At 44.2% G+C, this 25,592-nt stretch overlaps 1 protein-coding gene across 4 annotated transcripts in view; it reads left to right on the top strand.

Moving 5' to 3' along the window:
* Window positions 1-25,592, top strand: part of ZNF451 (zinc finger protein 451) — a 1,506,235-nt gene that overhangs the window by 585,379 nt on the left and 895,264 nt on the right. For all 4 annotated transcript variants that reach the window (XM_044063345.1, XM_044063343.1, XM_044063344.1 and 1 more), the window contains exon 10: window positions 11,966-13,566. In XM_044063345.1, coding sequence (XP_043919280.1) covers window positions 11,966-13,566 — 1,601 coding nt within the window. The remainder of the gene's footprint in view (window positions 1-11,965; window positions 13,567-25,592) is intronic.

The raw sequence follows: 25,592 nt of genomic DNA, 5'->3' as shown, positions 1-25,592 counted from the left end.
CTCCTAGTTCAGCAGGGTCTGTGCCTAAGAAGCACATGCTTAAAATGGCAGAAGATTTAATTACTCTGATTAGAGGTTCTATGCCTCCTCCTGATAAGAGGCCTAGGGTGGAGCCAGAGTTGGGAAGTTTTGAGCAGGCTTCGGATATTTCAGAGTCTTCAGCTGAAGACTTGCAGGAGTATTCTCCTTATTCTGATTCTGATGCAGATGATTCCACTCCTCCTGCTTCTCCTCCAGAGGATTTTTCTTTTTCAGAGACACTTCATTCTATGAGGGAACATTTTAAGTGGGAAGGTCAGGACTTCTCTGATTCTAGGAAAAGGCTTAGGGAGTTTTTGCTGTTACCCCAGCATAGGCCCTTGGCTATACCCCCTGTTCTGGATGTGGAAGATGTGTTTGCAGAGGCTTCACTTAATCCTGATTCTCTGCCTCCTGCTCCTGTTAAACCGGATAGGTATTACAGGGTGCCTGAGGCTCATAAATATCTTTATAAGAGTCCTAGGGCGGACCCAGAAACTATTAGTCAGGGACCTAAGGGTGTCAAGGCCTCTGTTGTAAAAAATCCGGTTCCTCTAGATAAAGAAGCCAGAGCTTTGGATAGATGGGGAAAGAAGGTCTATACATCTTCTACCTTAGCTATGAGGGCTTTGAATTGCCAGTTTCATATGTTGAAATATCAAAACTTTCTTCTTTCTCAATTGAAGTCTAAGGTGGATGCTCTGGCGGAAGGCATTGAGTGTAAAGAGTTGCAAAATTTGGTGCATTCTGAACAAGTGGGTAAGCATTCATTACAGTGTGGTTTTGATGCTGTGCAGGCCTCGTCTAGGGTGGCTGCCACTGGCTCAGTTCTTCGCAGGCATGCCTGGTTAAAGGATCAGAATTTATCTGACCATGTTAAGACAAGGATTTTGGATGCTCCTTTGCAGTCTGATGTGTTGTTTGGTTCACCTGTGGAATCAGTCTTGAAGAAAATGGAAGACAAGGCTAAGTCTATGCAGGCTGTTAAGGATTTTTTGCAAGTTCAGCCTCCGAAGTTTAGTAGGAATTGGCCTGCTAAGGGGTGGACGTATCCTTATGATTCTCAGTCTAGGGGTAGATCTAGACGTGGTAGGGGCAGAGCTCAGAGTTCTTTCAGGCCTAGAACAGGAGTTCACCTGCACAATCTTGGTGAGGGCAGGGGCCAGTCCTTTCGTAAACAGGCCCAATGACCTACTTTTTCAGCTGCCAGATCCTTCTTGCCTGGCAGCACCTTTGGGAGGAAGGTTAGCACTCTTCAAGGAAAATTGGATGTTGATTACCCAAGACAAATGGGTATTGGATATCATACACCAGGGTTACAAGTTTTATTTCCATACCTTTCCTCCTTTCAAAGGCATGCCGGACGTTCCTCCTCAGCAAAGACTAGAGGCTCGCAAACAAATTTCTCTACTACTTCAAATAGGGGCCATACAAACGGTTCCTCTGCTAGAAGTGGGCCTAGGATTTTATTCTCGCCTGTTTCTAGTACCAAAGAAAGGAAACATGTGGAGACCAATTTTGGATTTATCCATCCTCAACACATATCTGGACATTCCCAAGTTTAAAATGTTAACGTTACAACAGCTTTTACCTCTGCTGGGCAAAGATCACTGGATGGTGACTCTGGATCTCAAAGAGGCTTACCTTCATGTTCCTATCAGGCCCAGTTGCAGGAAGTATCTGCGTTTTCGGGCTGGGACTTCACATTATCAGTTCTCTGCATTGCCCTTTGGCTTATCTACTGCCCAGAGTGTTCACGAAGGTTCTGGCTCCAGTGGTAGCTTTCTTCAGGCTAAGAGGAATACAGATCTATCCTTATTTGGACGATTGCCTGATACTGGCCCAAGAAAAGGACGAACTTCTTCATCATTTACAGTATGTGATGGCAGTGTTAAGATGCCTGGGGTATTCTGTGAGCGAAATAAAGTCCAGTCTAGTACCCTCTCAGGACATGTCCTTTCTGCGTGTGAGACTCGATACAGCATCCCACATTGCCTTTTGACCCCGGACAAACAAAAGAATCTTTCTCTTTACTTCCACCAGTTGTCTCATCAGTCCAGGCTGACTGCAAGGACAGTCCTTCAAGCCTTGGGGTTCATGGCATCTTGTATTCTGGTACTTCCCAATGCCAAACTGCATATGAGGAAGCTACAATGGTATCTCAAGAATGTATGGACACAGCACTGCCAAGATTTGGACACTGTCATTCAAATAATACATTGCATTCAAAAGGAATTTTTGTGGTGGGCTCAGGAATGTCACCTAAACAAGGGACTCTCTGTGACCCGGCCAGAGGCGAGTCAGATTTTAACGACAGATGCCTCAGACAAAGCTTGGGAGCTCATCTAAATGGAAAATGGATACAAGACACGTGGCCTGCCAGACTTCAACATCTACATATCAACTTGAAGGAGATGTTAGCAGTCCAATTTGCATTGATAGCTTTCAAGGATTTACTTCTTCCAGGGCAGGTGTTGATTCAAACAGACAACACAACTGTCATGTGGTACATCAACAAGCAAGGGGGAACGCATTCTTATCCTCTATGCAGGCAAGCAATGATTTTGTGGGAGACTGCTCTCAGTTTACAGCTAAATCTTCAGGCAAGGTTTCTGCCAGGAGCACAGAACTCCTTAGCAGATGTGTTGAGCAGACAAATTATGGATCCCCACGAGTGGAAATTGGATCCTCGTGTATTCCAGAGGTTGACAGTGTTATGGGGAACTCCAGACATAGATCTGTTCGCTTCTCCACTAAATTACCAGCTGCCAAGGTTTTGCACAAAAAGGTTTCATCCCTCAGCTTGGAAAGTGGATGCGCTCTCATTCAATTGGAGCAATCTTCACATGTATGCCTTTCCACCTCTGCCTCTCCTCCCAAAGGTACTGCTGAAGGTCAGACAGGACAAGCCAAATATGATTTTAATAGCACCAGATTGGCCTCGACAGCACTGGTACCCATTACTGAGAAGTCTGGTACAGGAGCCTCCATGGCCTTTGCCTTCGATTCCTCACCTGCTGTCTCAGGAGAACGGTCATTTACTCAATGTCAAACTTCATTCTCTACATCTGACAGCCTGGCATATTCTGGTTTAAACCCTGGAGGGTCTCAGCTTCCACAACAAGTTTTGAATGTTATTTTGGAGGCCAGAAGGCCTAGTACAAGGAAAGTTTACGCAGATAAATGGAGGAGATTTTTATTTTGGAGTACAGCAAAGGACTTTGATGTTTCTAAACCTAATTTAAGTGTGGCGCTTCAATACCTTACTGAGTTATTGGACAAAGGTTTGTCCTTCTCCTCTATAAAGGTTCATGCTGCAGCAATCTCTGCTCACTATGACTGTGACCCACCATTATTTTCTCAGCCTTTGTTTAAGCAATTCCTTAGAGGGGCAAAGAATATAAGACCCCCATGTAGAGCTCCTACTCCTGCTTGGGATCTCAATTTTGGGTTGGAGAAACTCACTCTACAACCTTTTGAGCCTGCAGCATCGGCAGAGTTGAAATATTTATCTTGGAAGACTGCTTTTTTGTTGGCCATTACCTCTGCGAGAAGGGTTTCTGAATTACAGGCCCTTATGGCAGTTGAGCCTTTCTTAATTTTCCACAAGGATAGGGTGTCTTTGCGTACTAACCCTTCTTTTATGCCTAAAGTGGTTTCTAGTGTGGCTTTAAACCAAACTATTCATTTGCCTACTTTTATGCAAACCCCTAAATAAAGGGAAAAGATTTTGCACACTTTGGATATTCACAGACAGTTGCGATATTATTTGAGCAGAACTAAAGGGTTCAGGCAGTCTCAGCAGTTGTTTGTTTCTTTTGCTTTGGGTTCTCAGGGCAAACCTGTTTCAAAACAAACTATTTCTAAGTGGATTGGTTTTGTATTGCTTTCTGTTATTCCCATCATGGTAAGGAGATTCCAGCTGGGATTAGGCCTCATTCCACTAGGGCTACTGCCACTTCTACAGCTTTTTAAGGGGTGGCTACTAAAGATATTTTGGAAGCAGCTACTTGGAGTTCAGTGCATACTTTCTCTAAGCATTACCACCTTCCACTTTACTCTAAATCTAGGGCTGGATTTGCAACTACAATTTTACAAGGCATGTTGGCAGCTCCTAATGCTTTATAGTTTTGCCATCCTCCCTTACCTCTGCTTTGGGATTCTACCCATATGTAAGGACTGCAGCAATGTGAGATGAAGAACATAGTACAGTTTTGTACCTACCATAAATGTAGATGTTCAAGATCCACATTGCTGCAGTCCAATTTACCCTCCCTCCTTCCCCTCTGTTGTTGAAGGTGGTGGTGTGGTTTGTGTTGTACATATTGTAAATATGGTTAGTGCACGGGTGGTTGGTTGAGTTTTGCTGGTTTTTGGCTTTGGCCTGTCTTGTTAGGGCCTTCTGACATCTGGGGCAAGAAAAGACTGAGGAAATGACGTCGGTCATGCGCTTTTGTACCCTGACGTCCTGATGTCAGTTTTAAGCGCCTTGACCGACGTCAGCCTAATACTTTGGTATTCGGGCCGACCGAGGACAGCGGACTACCCATATGTAAGGACTGCAGCAATGTGGATCTTCGAACATCTACATTTATGGTAGGTACAAAACTGTACTTTTTTCTCTCGAAGCTGGCCTTGGATGATTTTATGAGTGCCCGTAGTTTTTTGCTAATACTGATCAGAGATGCCTTCCCTTTTAGGGATTTTGCTCTATCGTGCAGTAGCTTCCTCCTTCTGTTGTATAGTTTGTTTATGGCTGGGGTCCACCAGACAGGACGCCTTCCTTTGGGGGATTGGGTGTTGGTTTTATTTGGGATTGCATGATCCATGCATTCCTGAAGGTGTTCATAGAATGCGTTTATAAAGGATTCTGCAGTCTGGGCTGTATTTTCCACAGGCCTGGGGGCTTTGAAGGATTCCACCTCGGTTTTGAGGAGTGTGAAATTTGCTTTAGAGAAGTTTTTCACTGTGGTTTTCTGGGCAGGGGGTGGGGTCGGGATGTGGATATCCAATTAGATTAATTTATGGTCTGATCTTACCAGTGAGGGATACACTTCAGGTCTGGAGCATAGAGTCCCCATGTTGGTGATGATCAGGTCCAGTATGTTTTCCCCTCTTGTGGGAGTGGTGACGTTCTATAGCATTTGAGTTCATAAATTCTAGGAACCTTTGGGCTAGGGTGTTGGAGCTAGAGTAATGCTCCCAGTCTATGTTTGAGTAGTTGAAGTCGCCCAATATAATGGTGTGTGGGGAGACCTTCATATTTTCCAGTGTTCTCAGGAAGGTCGAGTGGGGTTCCTAGGTTTGGGAGGGTGGTCTGTAGCAGGCTATAAACTGGAAGGCAGTTTTACCCACTGTTAGTTGCACATGGATAGTTTCCGATGCTTCGTGCTGTGCCACCAACCTGGAGGTGTGGGTATCTTTGACGAATATTGATACTCCCCCTCCTTTTGTGGTTCGGTCCGAGTTTTGGGGCTGAAAAGTATGGTATGAGGTATAACCTGTTAGTGCCGGGGTGCTCTCGGGATATTTAACTTGGTGGAGCTTTTCTCCATGGGCCTCCGCTAAAAATGGGCGCTCACCCAGTTGGCCCATCCCAGTAAACAAAGGTAAAATAAATAAGTCACTATGCAAAAAATAACTTCTGGCTTCAGGCTTCATATGGTTTATGCTCCCTAGTTTTATACTGTGGAGTCTAGTGCCATCTGTTGGTCACAAGCTGTAAAAGCAGGTGGCACAGTACTGTTTCTTGCTCAGGAAATTTGAGCCAAAAGGAAAGAGAGTCTTTAGCAAACTGAGCCTGTGTGTTAGCCACACCTGAAAACACACATGTCCAAACAGTTGCATCTCCATAGAAAATTACTACATATCACTGTACATGCATATATATTGTATAAAAGCTTATCCTTTTTGATAGTGCTTCTTTCTGCATAATGTTTTCCCATGCTTTCTCTTTCTTGTATATGTTATGTATGTTTTCTTTCTTCTACAAATAAACAATATTGCACAAAACTGTGTTTTGCCATTATGTATACTAGGACCATATGTATCCCACAAAACTCTTCTGTTTTGCTTTTTTGTATATATACGACTGTATGTTTTAGCCTGTTCATATGTTATATGCAAACTTGACTATGCTATTGCCTGATGTCCTTCAAGAATGCAACTGCAGTCCTGACATATGGGTTGTCCTGCCTCAGGCAGCCCTTCGGTCGGCCAGATTCCAAAGTCTGGGTCCGGCGTCGGCCGATGTCGCCTCCTCCCCGACGTCAGAGCGGCTGGAGTATAAAGGCATCAGCCGACGCCATCTTCTTCAGTCTTTCTTGCTGCGTGGTGCCCGAAGCAGAAGCAGTTCGCAAGTGCCGGTCTGTCAGCTCCTGTGTTTTCAGTTACCGAAGTCATCTAAAAGCTAAGTACCCCGTTGGGGAACATTTTTCTTGCCTCAGCCGATGTCAGAACAAATTGAGAAAGTTAATAATTGTTTGTCTTGTGGTAAACAAATACCTCATAAGGACTTCCATTCTTACTGCCTCCCTTGCCTGGGCCCAGACCACGACGTCTCGGCCTGTGCTTGCTTTAATAAGCGCACTCTCAGGCACTGGGCAGAGTTTGCCGAAGACTTTTTTGGCGAATCCTACGCTTACAACATGCCGTCAGAACAACCGACAGCTCAAACTACCAAAAAAACGAAAGGACCGGGACCGACATCCTCGGGCCGCGTCTTCCACTGATATAACGCCTAAGCCCTCTGCGAGTGCTTCGGTCCCTTCGGAAGCGGTAATTCAACCGCTCCAGGCCGATGACACCGCATTAACTCATTCCTCAGTCTCGGAGACTACACCGGTGCCGGTTGTTGATTTTCCTCCGGAAACCGACGTTCTGGATCTACCCGACACCATTCCCGTGGACAAAGTTACACCTGCACGTGGGGCAGCTAGGCCTCCTGTATCCATGTCAATCAAGGCCTTTGCACATGCTAAGGCCGCCAGCCAGGCCAAGGCCCATCCTAAACCTACTTCTCAGGCCCCTTCTTCTGACAGACAAATCATGTCTCTGGCTGCAGATCTAATCTCTCTTATCAGGGGGTCTCAGCCTCACCCAGACAGAGGTTCTCAGCCGCCTGCAGAAAAAAGGCCTAGAACTGAGCAGGCAGACAACCTCTCTTCGGATGAAGCCTCTGGGGATTCAGAGCATTCAGATACCCAAGAAGAATCCTTCCAGGCCTATGAGGACTCTGATGCCGAGAAATCTATTCCCTCTGCCTCTCCTCCAGAGGATTTTTCTTTCGGTGAAGTCCTCCACTCCATGAGGGAACATTTTAAGTGGCAGGGTCAGGAATTTTCTGATTCTAGGAAAAGGCTACGTACCTTCCTTAAGTTACCCCAGCACAGACCTTTAGCTATTCCTCCAGTGTTGGATGTCCTGGATGATGTTTTCTCCGACTCCAGTGCTTCCCCTGATTCTCTCTTTCCTGCTCCTGTCAAGCCAGACAGATATTACAGGGTCCCTGACACTCACAAGCATCTCTTTAAGGCCCACTCTGTGGATCTAGAAACTATTTCACAGGGCCCCAAAGGAGTGGCTACCTCCTCAGCCAAGAATCCACTGCCAGCTGACAGGGAAGCAAGGTCCCTGGAGAGATGGGGTACAAAAGTTTATACCTCTTCCACCCTTGCCATGAGGTCTCTTAACTGCCTTTTTCATATGTTTCTGTACCAGGATTATTTACTGGATGATTTGCAGAAAAAGATAGCCTCTCCTGAGCCTATAGATAGAAAGGCATTGCAGGATTTGGTTCATAACACTCAGCAGGTTAATAATCATTTTCTACAGTGTGATTATGATGCATTGGAGGCTTCATGTAGGGCAGCTATGACAGGGGCTGTTATCCGTAGACATGCTTGGTTGAAAGAGCAGCCACTGCCAGATCATGTTAAAGTAAAGCTCCTGGACGCACCTCTGGATAAACAGAAGCTTTTTGGTGCTAATGCTCAGGATGTGTTGAAATCTATTGAGGAAAAGGCAAAATCAGTACAGACAGTAAAGGATTTCCTCCAGGTTCAGCCACCAAGGTTCAGCAGGAATTGGCCTTCAAAGAATTGTTCCTTTCCAGACTCTGACAAGTTTCAAAGGGGAAAGAACAGGCATGCACGAGGTAGAGGGCAATATCGAGGCTCCTACAGGGGACGCCAATGGCAACCACAAAATCAGAGAAGTGGCACAGGTAGTTCACCTGCACCACAGGGACAATCACAATGACTTACCTTTCACTCCGCCTACCAAGGCTCAAAGAGAAGCACCTCTAGGCGGAAAATTATCTCTATTCTCAAAAAACTGGCACATTATAACAAAGGACAATTGGATTCTGGACATAATAGACAGAGGTTACAGGTTCCACTTCCATACCTTACCAACAGGACAAGGCATGCCAAACCTGCCACAAAATCAAAGGGCAGAGGCACTCACAGAAGTCTCAAAGCTGTTACAAATGAAAGCAATAGAGAAGGTTCCTCCTCAGGAACAAGGCCAGGGATTTTATTCAAGACTGTTCCTTGTTCCAAGAAAAGCAAAACAATGGAGGCCTATATTGGACTTGTCCGTTCTAAATACTTTTCTCATGGTGCCAAAATTCAAGATGCTGACGTTACAGCAACTTCTTCCCATGCTGGGCAAGGGGTCTTGGCTGGTTACTCTGGACCTCAAGGAGGCATACCTGCATGTCCCTATCAGACACAGTTGCAGAAGATACCTCAGATTTCTTGCAGGAACAGAGCACTATCAATTCTCAGCTTTGCCGTTTGGCTTATCTACTGCGCCCAGAGTATTCACAAAATGCCTGGCATCAGTAGTGGCACATTGCAGACTCCAGGAGATTCAAATATACCCTTACCTGGACGACTGCCTAATACAAGCAGACAGCAAACAGACCTTGATAAAACACTTGGATTACGTCATTCAATTGCTGCAGGCTTTGGGATAAACAGTCAACATTTAAAAATCAAGACTACTGCCATCCCAAGAGATTATTTTTCTAGGAGCAAAACTGGACGCACAGCTACAAATGGCTTTCCTCACAGAGGAGAAACAAGAGCATTTAACGGCTTACTTCAAAGGCCTAACAAAATTAACCCACCTGACCGCAAGGAAGACCCTGCAGGCCCTGGGGTTCATGGCATCTTGCATTCTTCTAATTCCTCTGGCAAGACTACACATGAGAAAGCTGCAATGGTACCTAAAAAGCTTGTGGTTGCAACACAGCCACAACCTAGAAGACATAATACCACTCATACCATGCCTGCAAAGGGAATTTCTGTTGTGGGCTCAAGCAAGTCACTTAAACGAAGGCATGCTTTTCAACAAACCTCCAACAAGTCAAACTATTACAACAGACGCCTCAGACCATGGATGGGGGGGCGCACATGGACGGCAGATGCATTCAAGGGCAATGGACTCCCATGGAGATGCATCAGCACATAAATCAAAAAGAGATGTTGGCAGTGATACATGCAATAGAAGCCTTTGGAAAATCTCTTCAGCAAGGTCATCTGCTAATAAGGACAGAAAACACCACTGTCGTGGTACATAAACAAACAAGGGGGCACTCATTCCTACCCCCTCTGCAGACTAACAATGATTCTTTGGGAAAAGTCCCTGAAACTGAACATCTACTTGCAATCCCAGTTTGTTCTGGGCAAGGACAATGTTCTGGCAGACAGGTTGAGCAGAAATTTCTTGGATCCACACGAATGGATGCTACACCCACGCATTTTCTCACAAATAGCATCTGCATGGGGAAGACCAGACATAGACCTCTTTGCATCTCATCTCAATCATCACCTGGAAAAGTTCTGCACAAGGATACACCATCCTCTAGCTTGGAGAACGGATGCTCTTTCCTTCAGCTGGAATGCTCTAACAATTTATGCATTCCCTCCACTACCTTTGCTCACCAAGGTGTTACTGAAGATCAAGGCAGAACAACCAAGAGGAATCTTGACAGCTCCAGACTGGCCAAGGCAACACTGTTATCCACTACTACTGAGCATAACTCACACCAAACCGTGGCCCTTGCCTCAATGGCCTCTGCTCCTGACTCAACACAGTTACAAGACTGTTCATCAGAACCTGCAAACCTTAACGCTGACAGCTTGGAGAGTGCCATGACTCAGACCCATGACTCCCTCTCCGAAAAAGTTCAGGAAATTTTGCTGGAGGCACGCAGACCTTCCACCAGAAAAACCTGTTCGGCCAAATGGAAGAGATTCACCATCTGGAATGTCAACAAGGGCCAGGATGCATCACTGATGAACATACCTCAGATATTAGAGTACTTGGCCGAAATGTTTCACAGTGGCCTCTCATACTCTTCCATCAAAATCCACGCTTCAGCTATCTCAGCACATTACAACTGTGATCCACCTGTGTTTTCGCATCCCTTGCTAAGACGGCTTCTAAGAGGCATAAAGAATATCAAACCTCCAAGGAAGCTGCCAATTCCTGCATGGGACCTCAATTACGTCTTGGAAAAATTAACTCTTCCTCCTTTTGAGCCAGCAGCATCTTCAAAAATGCAATTTCTCTCTTGGAAAATGGTTTTCCTGTTGGCAGTCACCTCAGCAAGAAGAGTCTCGGAGATACAGGCCCTCATGGCAGTTCCTCCTTTTCTCATCTTTCATCAGGACAGAGTTTCCCTTAGGACCAATCCTTCATTCATGCCTAAGGTGATATCCAGAGTGTCTCTAAACCAAGCAATTCACCTGCCTACTTTATTTCCTAACCCTCAAAATAAAGGGGAAAAGCTGCTACATACTTTAGACATTCACAGACCACTACGCTACTACTTGGACAGAACAAAGTCCACCAGGAAGTCTGACCAACTGTTTGTAGCCTATGCTGCTGGAGTGCAAGGAAAAGCAGTCGCCAAACAAACTTTCTCAAAATGGATTGGACACTGCATCAGATTCTGTTATTCTTTTCATGGAAAACGTGTGCCAGCTAATATTAGACCACACTCCACCAGAGCTATGGCCACATCCACAGCTTTTCTAAGAGGAGTGGCTACAAAAGACATTCTAGAGGCTGCTACATGGAGCTCCGTGCATACATTTACCAAACACTACAACCTGCCATTATACTCCAGATCCCGAGCAGGCTTTGCTTCAGCAGTCCTGCAGGGCCTTCTAGCTACACCATCTCTTGCTTAGTCCTACCACCCCCAACTTGGCTATGGTATTCAACCCATATGTCAGGACTGCAGTTGCATTCTTGAAGGACATAGTACAGTTTTGTACCTACCATAAATGTAGATGTCCGATAGATATGCAACTGCAGTCAGGTTTTCCCTCCCTCCTACCCCTCTGTTTTTCCCTTTTGGGTCCTTTCTCCCCTTACCTATCAGCTGGGGATATATATTATGGTGTATCTGTTTATTACTGTTGTGCATGTCTGGTTTTATCTGTTTATCCATTCACAAAATTTAGCCTTCCTTGGAGGGCACCTGGCATCTGGGGCAAGAAACACTGAAGAAGATGTCGTCTGCTGATGCCTTTATACTCCAGCCGCTCTGATGTCGGGGAGGAGGTGACATCGGCCGACGCCGGACCCAGACTTTGTGAATCTGGCCGACTGAAGGGCTGCCTGAGGCAGGACAACCCATATGTCAGGACTGCAGTTGCATATCTATCGGACATCTACATTTATGGTAGGTACAAAACTGTACTTTCTATGTAATAGCGAAGTTTTCACTTATTAAATGTTAAACTTCATTCCTGACCAGTTGTCATAAGTTTAGACCTGCCTCCAACCCAGTTAACAAAGTAAAATAAACAGGAAAGTACATGTCTTTATTTTGTTGTTTTTACATTAAAATGTTTACTTGCATTCTTTTTGTTCATAAGAGAAAGACACTTTGCATTTTAACAGCCTTTTAAATTTGTGTTGTCTGTAGAATTCACTGCCGCACTGCTGGTCCAGTTGCTGTGTCAGAGAAGAGAATTGGTCAAGTAGCTGAGATCTTCCATGTGAAGGCCTATTGCCTGGAATGTAAAAGCCTGTTCATGAGCGAGAACGAAGTTAATGCTCACGCACAGCAGAGTGAGCACAAGACAAAAGTCGTGACTAGCTTTGAAGAATCCATCTTGGTGTTTTCTCATTTTAATGAAAACATAAACAGGCCATCTGACCCTGGCTCTGTTTTAAGTCTGTCGAGATTGAGGGTCCCATCACTGAAAAGATCCATTGAGCTCCTGGACTCTGCCAATATGTCTGGTTCAGATAAAAAATGTAAACGAGAATTAAGTTTTTCAGACTCAAAAAGCTGTAAAGTTATTGTAAAGCAGGAAAAGACAGAAGATGGGAATCGGACAACTTTGAAAATTTGGGTTTGTGAATGTGGTCGACAGTTCCCTTCAGAAAGTACAGTGGAAAAGCATGTTATGATAGCAAACCGAATTCTTTACAAGTGTGCGGTGTGTGAAAAGTTGTCAGATGATTCGGGAGTGATTGGTTTGCACATGAGCCGTTTCCATGGAGGAGCACATTTGAGGAATTATCTGTTCTGGTGTCAAGCTTGCAAAACTGATATGCCCAAAAAAGACTACATTATGTCTCATGTGTTGGAGTTTCATGGTGGACATGGTTATTATTATGAGGAAGAAGTTTTAGAAGATGAAACTTCATCTTCCAAGTTTTTAAACAAGTTGCCAGAGAAATGCAAGGACCCTGATGTTGGTTCCAGTTCTAGTCAACCACCTGCAATTGGCTCTTCAAGGGGTACATGGCAGTGTAGGATATGTGAAGATATGTTTGAGTCAGAAACCCTTGTGCAGGAGCACTGCAAGTCCCTTAACAATCACCAGTTTCATAAGTACAGCTGTGAGCGGTGCAAAAAGCGGTTCCACAAAATTGAGACACTTTATCGTCATTGTCAGGATCAGCATGATGGCAACATTTATTTAAAGTTTTTCTGTGGCCTCTGTGAGGATCTGTATTTTGATGAGGAGCAGCACTTCCTTAACCATTATGAGACGTATCATGGAGTTGAATATGTTTTTGTAATAAGCCACGATGAAGTCCAAGATAAAAATGAAGAAGTCTCCACACCCGTTGAGACAAGCCCTCAGCTTGCTTGTGGTTGTCGAGAAAGTTACAATAGCAAAACTTTAGAAAAGGAAGACACCCTTAGATGCAAGAATAACCTTCTTAAAAAAGGAATATTGTGGTACCGCTGCTGTTTATGCCAGGTAACAGCTCAGAGTGCAAGAGACATGGCTGACCACCTTAAAGATGGCCATGCTGGAACTCAAATTGCCAAAGAGTCATTTGTAGTCAAGTGCCATACTTGTGGCAAATACTTCAGTGACTTTAAATCCTCCCATCAGCACTACCATAAAAAGCACTGCTTTTTAAAGAACCCCCAGATAGAAGGTACATTTGGATTAAAACTTAACCCCAATGTTTTCAAATTCACAGAAAGAAGCACTTCAGAAAGTGTATCTCAACAGAAAACAGCTGTATCACAAAAAAGAAAGAGTTTCACATCGAACAGAGGTAATTTATGTATCCCGTTTGCTCTTCAGCACCTTAGTTACTATTTAATTTTTATGGCTGTTTTATTATATGTAAATGTTACAAGTTTGTGCGGTCCTTTTGCATGGTGGCTTGGTTTATAATAAGTTTATATGCCTCCCCCTTTCCTCCTTCACCTTAGCAGTTATACAGCAGTGAGCTCAGCGTCAGGGTTTACAACTCTTTCTTTCAAAACTTCCTGACATCCTGTCTTATACTTTTCATGTTAGCTTCATCCTTCCCTGTACCTTCCCTTATTTTTTAATGTATTGACTCGTCCGTTTCTCCTATCAGCTTTTCTTATGGTGTTTTGTACATTTGCAGGCCTGTTTCCCCTTGGTAACATTCATCCCTTCTTCCCATTTCTCCATGTTAATGGTTTATTTTCTTGCTCTTTCAAACTATTCGTTATATCCGTTACTACATCTGTTGTTGATTCCTGATCTTTGTATCACCTTTTTTTTTCTGCTTTTAGCAGAAATAGTTACTAAACAGTATTATATATTCCTGTGTTTGGAGTTGCCTCACTGAGCTTAGGAGAAAATCCATTTCTCTTAGTTGACAGCCCATCCCATTTTATCCATTATTTCCCATAAGTACCTCCATTGAACCATGTTGAATGCCTTTTCAGCATCAAGGCGTGGTAACTAATGATTTGCCTCCCTCTTCAACTTTTTGTTGTATCATGCTTGTTCTCAGTATGTTGTCAGACGTTTGCCTTCCTTTCACAACAATGATCTGTATTGATACTGTTTGGCAACAGCTTAGCTAACCTCGTCTCCATTATTGCCTCAGAAATGTTGCAATCGTGGTTAAGGACCAGATTTGAGCTCAGGTTCTTCGGCCCCTTGCCCTTGTTTATTACTGTAAATGCCATCTTCTAAGCTTGCAGTAACTCGTTCTGTTACGGCACCTCATTGAACAGCTTAACGCATACATAAACCATCTGGTACTTGTCCCTCTTTCCAACCCTCAAAAGGGATTCAATCCCAACCTGCTCACTCTCCCACATGCACACTTGCACCTTCCATACTTTCTCGTATTTCTGCTTCTGATATGGGGTTCAGAGCAGCTTTTCTCCCTGTTCTTCTCTTATTCTAGAAATAATAGTTGTAGCAAACTGTGTAAACCTGCTGTCCAGTACCTTCTTCAATTCTGATACGGTACTGAAGTACCTTTTATTGCCACTTGTCTTTTCTCAGCTTCATCTCCAAAGTAATTATTCTCTTCCAGTTTTCCCAGCTTCCCCCAATCTGGTCCTTTTTAATCCTGTAGTTACTTGTTTCTCTTTATCTAACATTTCTGGAACCAAACTCCTCTTTCCAAAACGAGTTGTCCTCTTCCTGAAATTCCCTTCCCAGTTTCTGCTGTCTCATCCTATCTCGTGATGATCCCACACCTTTGTTTGCGGTTTCCCCTAATTCTGTCTTTCACTTCTCTAACAGCCTGTCCCTTATATAGTTGTGTGTGTGTGTGTGTGTGTGTGTGTGTATATATATATATATATATATATATATATATATATATATGTGTGTGTCTGTGTGTGTATGTATGTATATATATATATATATATATATATATATATATATATATATATATATATATATATATATATATATATATATATATATATATATCCTTCTTTCAACCAACTAACTCTCCAAGGGCTTCCTAGTTTTTAGCATTGTAGACGCTCATGACTCCCCGTGATCCTACGGTGTCCTGGGGTGTGTAGTTACCAAAGTTAATAACTGTACATCTGGTGTAACCTTAGCCAGGTTACATATCTTCCTGCATGTGGAGTATAATCCCCCTTTCTCCCTATTGTTTAGCCACATCTGTCCAGCTGTGGATTTTGCAAAATTGTTTCACCATTCTATCTTTTGTCTATTAACCTTGCTCAAGACTCAACATACCTCTGTCTGATTGTTTTATTGCGTTCCAGTCCCCTTGCACACAACATCATTTCTTATTGAAATGTAAGTAAGTCAGATGAAACCTCACTCCTCTCTTCCTTTTAACTCTTGGTGGGAATGTAAACCTCTCCTAAAATACTCCTATTGTATTCTTCCCCAAGTGTATTCTAAGTGGTAGAAGCTACCCCCCTTGTCACCTATTTGCTCCTGTCTGTACCTGGCTCCCCTTTTAATCAGGTGCTGCAGCCCTTCATCATCTCCCCGTATACCTCTGCATAGTAGCCCGTCCCACCTTCTTATCAATTCTTCATGCTTCATGTTGTTTAAATGCGTTTTCTGCATCATCATAATCTCACTACCAGTGTCTTAAGTATGGAAGCACCTTTTTTGCTTTGTTTCTGTGAAGACATTTATATTCCAAGTAAACAGTTATTTGATGTTATCAGTCTTCATCTGTTCTTGTCATGTGGGTCCATGGTTCCAATCCTTAGAAGCCTTTAAATAGCTTGCATCAGCCAAAAAAAAAAAAAAACCTCTTGAGCTACTAGTCTGTCCACAATGCCCATCTCTGCATTACATCAGATCTCGTTTGCCACTCTTACAGCAAGATGAGTCAGCCGACTCCTCTTTCGTAGACTGACTGTACGATCTGCCAGGGTTTCAGTAATAGAGCCCTGGTAGAACACAGAAGTAAGCTTATTCTCAAAGGTCTTCTTAAAGCCATTTTTGAAGAAGCCTTGTCCAAGGCCGACCAGTCTCCTCTGGCTTCTGGTTCCAAAGCTTCCTGTTCATTGCCGATATCTCCCTTGGCACCAGCAGTTAAAAAGCACAAGCATGCATCTGCAAGTTCGTCTTTGGAACTGAAATCTAAGGTTCCAAAGCTTTCTGAATGGACTGAATCTTTGGCACCATTACCTTTTACTGGTGCCATTGACATGGACCATGATGCCCACTCAAACTATGACTCTTACCGCTTCTACTATGGCTTTAGTTCTGACACCATCACCAATTGTCACAGCTGTTGTCGGCACCGATATCCCCCATGACTCTGCAGACGGTGCCGAAGACTGACGTTTCTATTCATCCCAGCACCACTTATTCCCACTCCATTGGATCCCTCTCTTGCAACTGCCTAACCTCTTTCTAGAAAGACCCAAGTCTTCTTCTGCATTGTCTGTGCATTTCACCAGAAGTATCTCAGAAGTTGTTTTAGTAAGTTTGGTGGATCAGATCCTGACACTCGGGGTTCTTTTTCATCTTCTCAGCCCCTCTCTTGGTGCAGGTGGTTTCTCTCCCATGACACCTTTTTACTCTATTCATCTGACCTCTTCAGAGGCTTTAGAGCTCTCGACTCCAACTTCACAGGTTCTAATAACTTTGGCACCAACAACCTTTGTGTCTTCACCATGTGTACGCCTCTAACGCCTTCGGTGCCTTGGACACCGATGGGTCCCCAGGGCCATGTCTTCACTGAGGGGTTTGTCGGCTCCAATTTTTCTATGGAGGTAGCTTTGTCTCTCTAGGCTGCACCAACAGAGGACCTGTCCTCTGTTCCGGTTTGTCAGGTGGGTCTCTCATGGTGTGACCCTAGTTCCGTGTTTGTCTGTCTCTGTTCAAGGCTCCCAACCCTCCTCAGGGTGTCCTGCCTTTCAAGCCATGGAAAGAGCCTTGGCCACTGCTTCTTCTCAGGTGGCTCCTGTGTTACCGGAATCTCACCCTTTGACCCCAGGTTTATCGGTTCTACCACCAAACTCTATCTCTGGATATCAAGCTCTAAGGTCGCAAGACTTGTATACTAAAGGTGTACCATCTTCTGAGCCCTCTTCAGATGCTCCCACTGAATAGCCACCTCAGAAGAAATTGTGCAAGAGGAAACACTTTGATTCTTCCAAAGAATCTGTCGCATAGAACACAGATTTTGATGAGAAGGATGGTTCCCCATAGTCACCCCCAGAAGACGTTTCCTTCAGAGACATTCTTGAGATCCTAAAACAGAAGGATGATCGGAAGTCCAATGCTCCTTCCTCTGAGGAATCCGTGTACTTGCAGGCCTTTGGTGTTCACCCGTCTGCCTCCTTGGTGACCCCGCCCACTGACAACCTGATTAAATTGATTGCTCAGTGGGCTTGGAAGGTTCCTAATTCTGTAGAGCCTATCCCCCAGAGACCTGACAAAATACTTTCCGCTCTTGAGCGCCATCCACATTATGCAAAACGTTTAGTAGTTGATGCCATGGTGGTAGCAGCGAACTAGCCGAGAAAAGTTCTACTTTACATCCCTCTAACAGAGAGTGATGGACAGATTTGGGAAGTGGGTCTTTGCATCATTAACCATCTCCATCAGGTCCTTGAACTTTTTGGCACACTTTACCAGACTTCAGAGTGATTTGTTCAAGGAGATGTCAGATACCTTGGCAGGAACAGTGGCTGAAGGGGGTTCAAGAAAAGGTGTCCTCCCAGTTAGATACCCTGGTGATTATTGCAAACTCATCCATGAGGCTCACTGTGCATGCAGCCGAAGAGGCAAACAGGTCAACAGGTTCAAGTGTTGCTATTCAACGACACACTTGGTTGCGCCTGTGTGAGTTTCTGGAACCATTCAAGTCTTCCTTTGTCAATGCTCCCTTTGACAGATACTCATTGCTTAGGCCCAAAGTTAAGGAAACTGTCCAGGTGTGAAAAGGATGGAAAGACTCTGTCTGCTGTGGATGTACGTTTTTCCACTCCTCAATGATCCTATTCCAAGAATCAAAGGAGTGACAAAATGTGGTTCAAGAAGTCCCCAAAACCTTTCCAAGACACACGTGGTATGGACTGTTTTCAGGGCAGGGGGGGGGGTTAAAATGGAAGACGCTGTACTAGAGGCAGTGGTGGTCTGCAGAATCAGGGTTCCAGGGAGTCCATCTCTGGTGAACCCCATCAGTGCTACTGAAAGGGGGCCTGATTGCTTGCCTCTAGAGGCATTCGGGGAAGATTCTTTTTGCACCTAACTGCCTGATGATGCATAACTACCGATTTCTGGGTGCTAACAAATATTTCCAGGGGTTATTCAGTTCCCTTCACCCAAGTACCCAAGCAAGACTTTCTGATGTTCCACCCAGTCAGAGGGATCAAGCAGCATTAGAAATACAAAAATTGCTAGGAAAGAGTTATCCAAGAAGTCCCACTACACCAGTTAAGATCTGGATTTTACTTGAGATTCTTTTTAGTGCCAAAGAAAACTGGGGCCTGGAGACCAATTTTGGTTCTCCGTATTCTAAGCAAATTCAGTCAAAATTCCGGATGGTCACGGTTCAGTCAATACTTCCCTTCTCAGAGGAAAATGATTGGATGTGCTCTATCGACTTTCAAGATGCGTATTACCACATAAAGATGGACAAACGCTCAAGAAAATTTCTAGGCTTCTGGCTAGGAGCCAGTCATTACCAATTCAGAGTGTTTCCCTTTAGTATCACCACAGCCTGCAAGGTGTTCATCAAATGCTTGGCAGCGGTCACAGCACATTTGAGGCTACTTGGATTTTGGGAGTTTCTTTACCTAATCTCAACAGTTGGGCAACATGGTCAGTCTTGCGAAGTCTCAACTAAGCCCTTCTCAGGATATGGAATTTATCGGAGCTCGTCTCAACACTCTGTCTTGTGTGGCATCCCTTCCCCTTCACAGTTGCAGAAAATATATTCACAGGTTCTTCCTTTTCTTCATTCAAGCAAAATACTGGCTTAACAAATTCTGCAAGCATTGGGCTCCATGACAACAACGAGCAAGTTAGTCCATCTGGCAAGGTTTCATATGAGACTTCAATGGCTGCTTGTGAACCAATGGTCTGTTCTAACCCACCTGTTGAATCACCTAGTGGATGCAGTCCAGGGAGATTCTTCTAGGCCGTTCCTTTGTCCCCCCTCAGCCCAAGGCCATAGTGACCACGGATGCTTCCCAGATTGGGTGGGGGGATATTATCTGGGGAAGATGGTCCAAGGCACTTGGTCCCCCTCCAAGGCCAATATGCATATCGGTGTTCTGGAGTTCAGGGCAGTGCTTCTAGCATTGCAAGCTTTTCATTCTGCCTTACCTCAAGGGACGACAGTTATTCAAATCAGACATGTCTGTAGTCTCGTACATCAACAAACAGGGGGGAACCAAGTACTACCCGCTGTGTCGAAAATCCCTTTGTGTTTGGCAATGGGCCATAACTTTCAACCATTTTCTCATAGCAACGCACATCCCAGGGAGTTCAAGCGTGATTGCTGACAGACTGAGCAAATGTATCCTCATGCCTTATGAGTGGTCTCTAAACTCCAGAGTGGCAAAGATCATCTTTTTTCGCTGCGGCCAGCCTTGCTGCAACCTGTTTGCTTCACCCATGAACGAGAGCAGAAGCTACTTTGCCCTAATTCCTCCTCAGGGGGAGTTCCCTAGAGATGCTGTTCTCCTCATTTGGCCCCTGGGTGGTCTTATGCCTTTTCTCCATTCCCTCTGATCCTTTTTTTCCTTAAGCAGCTTGGTTGAGAAGCAAGTAATCCTCATTGCACCTTACTGGCCTCGACAAATATGGTTTCTCTCTGATCCTTTTTTTCCTTAAGAAAGCAGCTTGGTTGAGAAGCAAGTAATCCTCATTGCACCTTACTGGCCTCTACAAGTATGGTTTTCCTTCCTTTGGCCTCATCTGCATCATTGCCCTTGTATTCTGGACCCAGTTCCGAACCTTCTGTCCCATCCTCAGGAACTAGTGCACCCCAATCTACAGACCCTCAAGCTGACTGCTTGGTTTCTCCAGTTCTGTTGGTCGCCAGGCATAATGACATCCCATCTCCTGTACTACACATTTTGTTGGCATCCCATAAACCATCCACCAGGAATCTCTACCATAGTAAATGGAAGAGATTTTCTATCTGGGCTTCTGATAATGGTCTGGATCCTTTTTCAGCGCCTGTAGAAAAAGTTTGAGTTTCTAGCTACCATCTTTGTTAAAGGAGCTTCTACTTCCACTATTAAGGTTATATTAGCAGCTGTTTCAAATCTCCATAATGGTTTTGGTGATCAGCCCTTAGTCTCCCACAGGCTTTGCAAGGTTTTCTTAAGGGCAGCATTTGTCTAAAGCCCCCATTCAATGATTCTCTACCACCATGGGACTTGACTGTTGTATTGCAGTCTATTACATTTCCTCAGTTTGAACCTGCAGCTACCTGTGACTTAAAATTTCTTTTGTGGAAAACGTTGCTTTTTAAAGCTGTCACCTCAGCGAAATGAGTCTCCAAATTAAAAGCTCTGTGGTTTAAAGCCCCTTGTCTAGTTTTCCATAAAGACACAGTGTCACTCTAAACAAAAACCCATCCTTTCTTCCTAAAGTTGTTTGAGGCCAATATCAATCAATCTATTCTTCCCAAATTTTTCTAATAAAGGCTTGCACCTTCTGGATGTGCACAGGCAATTATGTTTCTATCTGGACAGAACTAGGCGTTTTAGACAGTCGGAACAATTTTGTGTCTCTTGCAAGCGCAACCTTGGGGAAATCTGTTTCTAAGTTTACTCTATCAAGATGGTTGAGGAATTGCATTTCCTGTATGTACATGAAAAAGAATCTAAGACTCCCTATGGCGTTGAAGGCACATTCTAACATATATATGGCGACTTCAGCTGTTTTTCATTCTAAAGCCTCCATGTCCATCATTTGCACAGCTATAGCAAGGTTACTCCACATACCTTTATTACTCATTACAAATTGGATATGGTCCCCAGGGGGAGAGCCTTCTTTGGTTCTGAGGAATGTTTTTCTTCCATAGGGCCACTCAGGATGTAGGGTAGCTGGGGACTGTGTCTAACAAGTCAAGAATAGATGAAGATTGACAACGTCAGATAAGTTATGACTTACCATAACTACTACAGCTCTCCTGTCTTTCCTAAACTCTTTATCACTAGCTAGAGACAGTAGCACACTTATTTCCTGTTTCTTCATTGACCTCGCTAAAGCCTTTGATATAGTCTCTCATAAACTCCTTCTTAAACTGGCAAACATTCTCTCCATCCACCATATTTTGGTTTAACAACTATCTCTCTGATAGACTCCAGTCAATTAAATGGCTCTCAGCTTTCTCCCCTCTTCTTCCTGTTAAAACAGGTGTTCCATAAGGTTGCATCGTTGGGTCACCTCTTTTTAACATCTTTAAACCTTCTCTACTCTTCCTGTCCTGGATCCTTACTGATACAGTACGCAGATGATTTAACAGTTGTCACTATTGCTGAATCACCACCTCAAATAAAATCACACAGAGTCCTTTTTTAACTCCGTAGAAAACTAGCTATCTGAAAATCAACTTATCCTTAATCCAAAGAAAACCAAATTACTACTCTTTCTCCCTAAAACCTTAACCACATAGTCTTCCTTCTCCAGATTGTCACAAAATAATACTCAAATACAGGTGGACACCAGTGCAAAACTCTTAGGTGTTACTATTGATGATAGACTAACCTTTGATTTACATGTTAATAATTGTATCCGAAAAACGCATCTCAAGCTAGGTCTCCTTTATAGAAAGAAAAAATATCTTACCAAAACAGCAAAACTAACCCTTTCAAATGCCTACCTCTTACCCACTTTACTGTATAGCTCCCAGATTCTCACCAGCCTCAACACTGGACTACTAAACAAGTTAGAAACAACTTACAACAGGATTGCCAGATTGGCTGTCCAAAATTCTTAAAGTCCCATCACTGTTTCTCACTAAAAGAAGTAAATTGGCTAGAATTACCTAACCTGCTTCAGTATAATCATTCAGATTATTCACTACATTCTCTACAAACCCTCTTTCTGTCCAACTATCTCATCTCTAATATCTCATTACCTACCCACTCGATTACTTTGCAGTTCTGTACAAGGCCTACTAAAATCTACAAACCAAGGAACAAAATGGGTCACCTAGTCTATAGCTTTAACTTTTCCACTGCCTGGAATAGCCTACCACTAGATATAAGATCCCTTGAACATCCCAATCAATTCAAAACCACTGCAAAAATACCTTCATTAAAAATGGACCTGCCAGTGTAATTATCCCCCATAAACACTCCCCTATAGCCTTCTATCTTGCTTTTCTCGTCCTTCCCTTCAATAAACAAACTTGCTACTTTATATTTTCCTCTTGCTACATCACTGTACAAATATAACTAGTAAAATATTTCAGCTAGTAACTATTGCACTTAATTATGTATATAATATGTAAATGTTAAGTTGTCAATCTCGCCTTCATCCTTGCTGGATGGGTTCGGAGCCGATCCTCGGAGCCGACTTGGCACTTGCTAAGCTCGAGAGCTAATTTTACCAGCTCGAGGCAACCCTATATCCCATGATACAAGGCGGAGACTACCCAGATCTCGTTTGCCGTTTCGCTAACGAGGTGCCTTTTTTTACCAGCTCCAGGTAATTTACTAAATATAAGACTTTAGTCTACCCCCTTTAAATTTTCATATCTATAGTTGTTTTTTGTTAACCTTAACGCTTACTTTAACCCTATTCCCATTAGTGTTCCCTTTTTTTCGAGTTATTTATCCCCTTTCCCTAGCTTAGGCCTTCCCCTTCCTAAATTTTTTCCTGTCAGGGATTGTTTGTGTATGACTGTGTTATCCCTGTCTAGTTTAAATTGTTGGATTGGGTGTTTTTTGTGTGTGTGTGTGTGTGTGTGTGTGTGTGTGTGTGTGTGTGTGTGTGTGTGTGTGTGTGTGTTAGTGTTTTGTGTTTCACAACTTGTGTTTCCTCGACACAGTTATGTCGAAGGACACGAAGGTCTCAGGCTTCAAGAAGTGTGACTCGTGCTGTCAGAAGATGTCTCTGACAGACGGTCACACTTCTTGTGTTTACTGCCTGGGACCTCTGCATCTGCAGGACTCCTGTGCTATCTGTCATGCCTTCAGCCCAAGAGTCCTGCAGGAGCGCAGAAATAAATTGATATTAAGGGGCTTATTAAAGCCTGAGAGCTCCCTGACTAAGTCGGCGCCGGGAAGCCCTCGAAACCAGCCTTCGGCTGAAAGTTCCAAGCCGTCGGCTTCTGGTTTATCTTCACCAGGGTCGAGATCGGCTCCAGCCAGAGCCGATCCTTCCACCATAACAGTCACAGTATCGGCTCCATCCGGCGCCGATACTGCCCAATCTAGACATTCAGTGTCAGCTCCGGCTGGAGCCGACGTGTCCTCGGCTCCGTTGGCTCCATCGATCTCTAAAAAGAGATCTCGATCCCCTTCATTAGAGTTGATATGTTCGGCTCCGAGATCACCCCTGCTCTCGGAGAAGAGCCATCGGAGCCGTTCTTCTCTGTCGTCCAGGCTGTCTGATCACAACTTCGAGAGAGTGGTGAGTAGACTATTAAAGTCTCAGGCATTGACCCAAATACTCCATAGCCCGTCTCAACAGACGGTAGCTATTTCACATCCACCAAACATTCCTCTTTCGACTCTCTTACAGAGCTCGGAGCCGGAGCTCCTCGGAACCGTCACCTTTGTAGCTTCGGAGCCGAAACCACCCCTTTCGGCTCAGTCGTCCTCTGCTCCGATTTCCTCCTTGAGGCCTTCATTGGAGGGATCCGGGCGTCTGGTCTCTCTCGTCGGCTCCGAGGGGGTGAGTGGCATCGGACCCTTCTCCGACCCCGTTCTCCCTCTAGGGGTTTCGGCGTTGGTGAGCTCAGCCCCGACATCTGCCTTGGAGCCTTCCCTCTCGGTGAGACCTGGGGTTCCTATCTCTTTGGAGCGGGAACTTTCTGGTCTTTCTGACGGGGGAGCCTTCGAGGTGATGAGGAGTGTACTAGCCCCTGGGCTTAGTCAGCGGACAGTTCCATCAGCTTCTCCCACTACAGTGCCTGCTGACGTCCCGGACCCAGAGATCCAATGCCTCAGGTTTCCCCATTGGGAATATCTTCCTGTTCCGAGGCTTCTCCTGATCCGTCAGGTGAACCTCCGCATAAGAGGACATGTAAGAGGAAACATCTAGACTCCCCTGAGTCTATTACATCTGATACTGACCTGGATGAGTCGGAGGGATCCCCAAGGTCCTCCTCTGAGGATGTCTCTTTCTCAGACATCCTTGAACTCCTTAAGCAGAGGGGGAACTGGCCCTCCCTTAATCCTTCCGAGGACGAGTCAGTATACCTGGAGGCATTTGGATCTCGACCCTCCACCTCCTGGGTGTCTCCGCCTTTCGACCCTCTTATGGAGGTAGTGGCTCGGAAGGTGTGGATGGCTCCGGATTCGGTGGAACTTATCCCTAGGGAGGCCTTCAAAATTCATTATGGCCCCACCAGATAGACAATATTTTACAAAGGGTGTCCCAGTTGATGCCATGGTGGTGGCTGCTGCCACCAAGAAGGAACTAGCTGATCCTTCAGTACCTGTCCATCCTATGGATAGGTACGGCAAGCTGATTTTTTCTTCAACGACTTTTGCCATGAGATCGCTGAACTACTTGTGCCACTTCACCCGCCTTCAAAGAGATGTTCTTAAAGAGTTGGGAGAATTTTTACAGGATCCGTCAGCTGCTGGGTCTCAGGATAAGATTAGCTCACAGCTAGGAATCAAGTACGGATGGTACGAGTGAAAAACAGTACCAAAAACACCAAAATTCACTCGTGGAGACCCAAATGAGGGTATGAGCACAACAGCAATAAATCCAAACAGTGAAAATAGCAATACGTAGTCAAATTGAGCAAAAAACACCAGAGTTGAACCAGAAGGATTTAATATAACGCTTTCCACAAAGACATACGTTTTCGAGCTTCTTCATCAGAAAAAACACACAACTGCTTTGAATACTGCCTTTATACACCAAGGTAGTAAATTGAATAATTAAATTAATTAATTAACTCTTTGCATTAAAGTGAAGGTAAACTTAAAAAAACATGTAAAAATCTTTATTGAACATTTAAACTTTAAAAATCCATGAATGAATAGATGGGTTGTATGTTTTATAAATATTAAATATAAAAACTTCATATTAAAAAATCCTTAATGGATACAAAGATATATATAAAACATTGAATTCACCTAAGATAAAAAGAAGTGAATATTTAAATTGTAATCTATTTCTCCATCTGGTGGACCAAACACCGATTTGGAA

Source organism: Protopterus annectens, chromosome 2.part1 (genome assembly GCF_019279795.1).
Source record: "Protopterus annectens isolate FY-2018-M chromosome 2.part1, PAN1.0, whole genome shotgun sequence".
NCBI lineage: Eukaryota > Metazoa > Chordata > Ceratodontiformes > Protopteridae > Protopterus > Protopterus annectens.
This window is presented reverse-complemented; position numbering and strand designations above follow the sequence as displayed.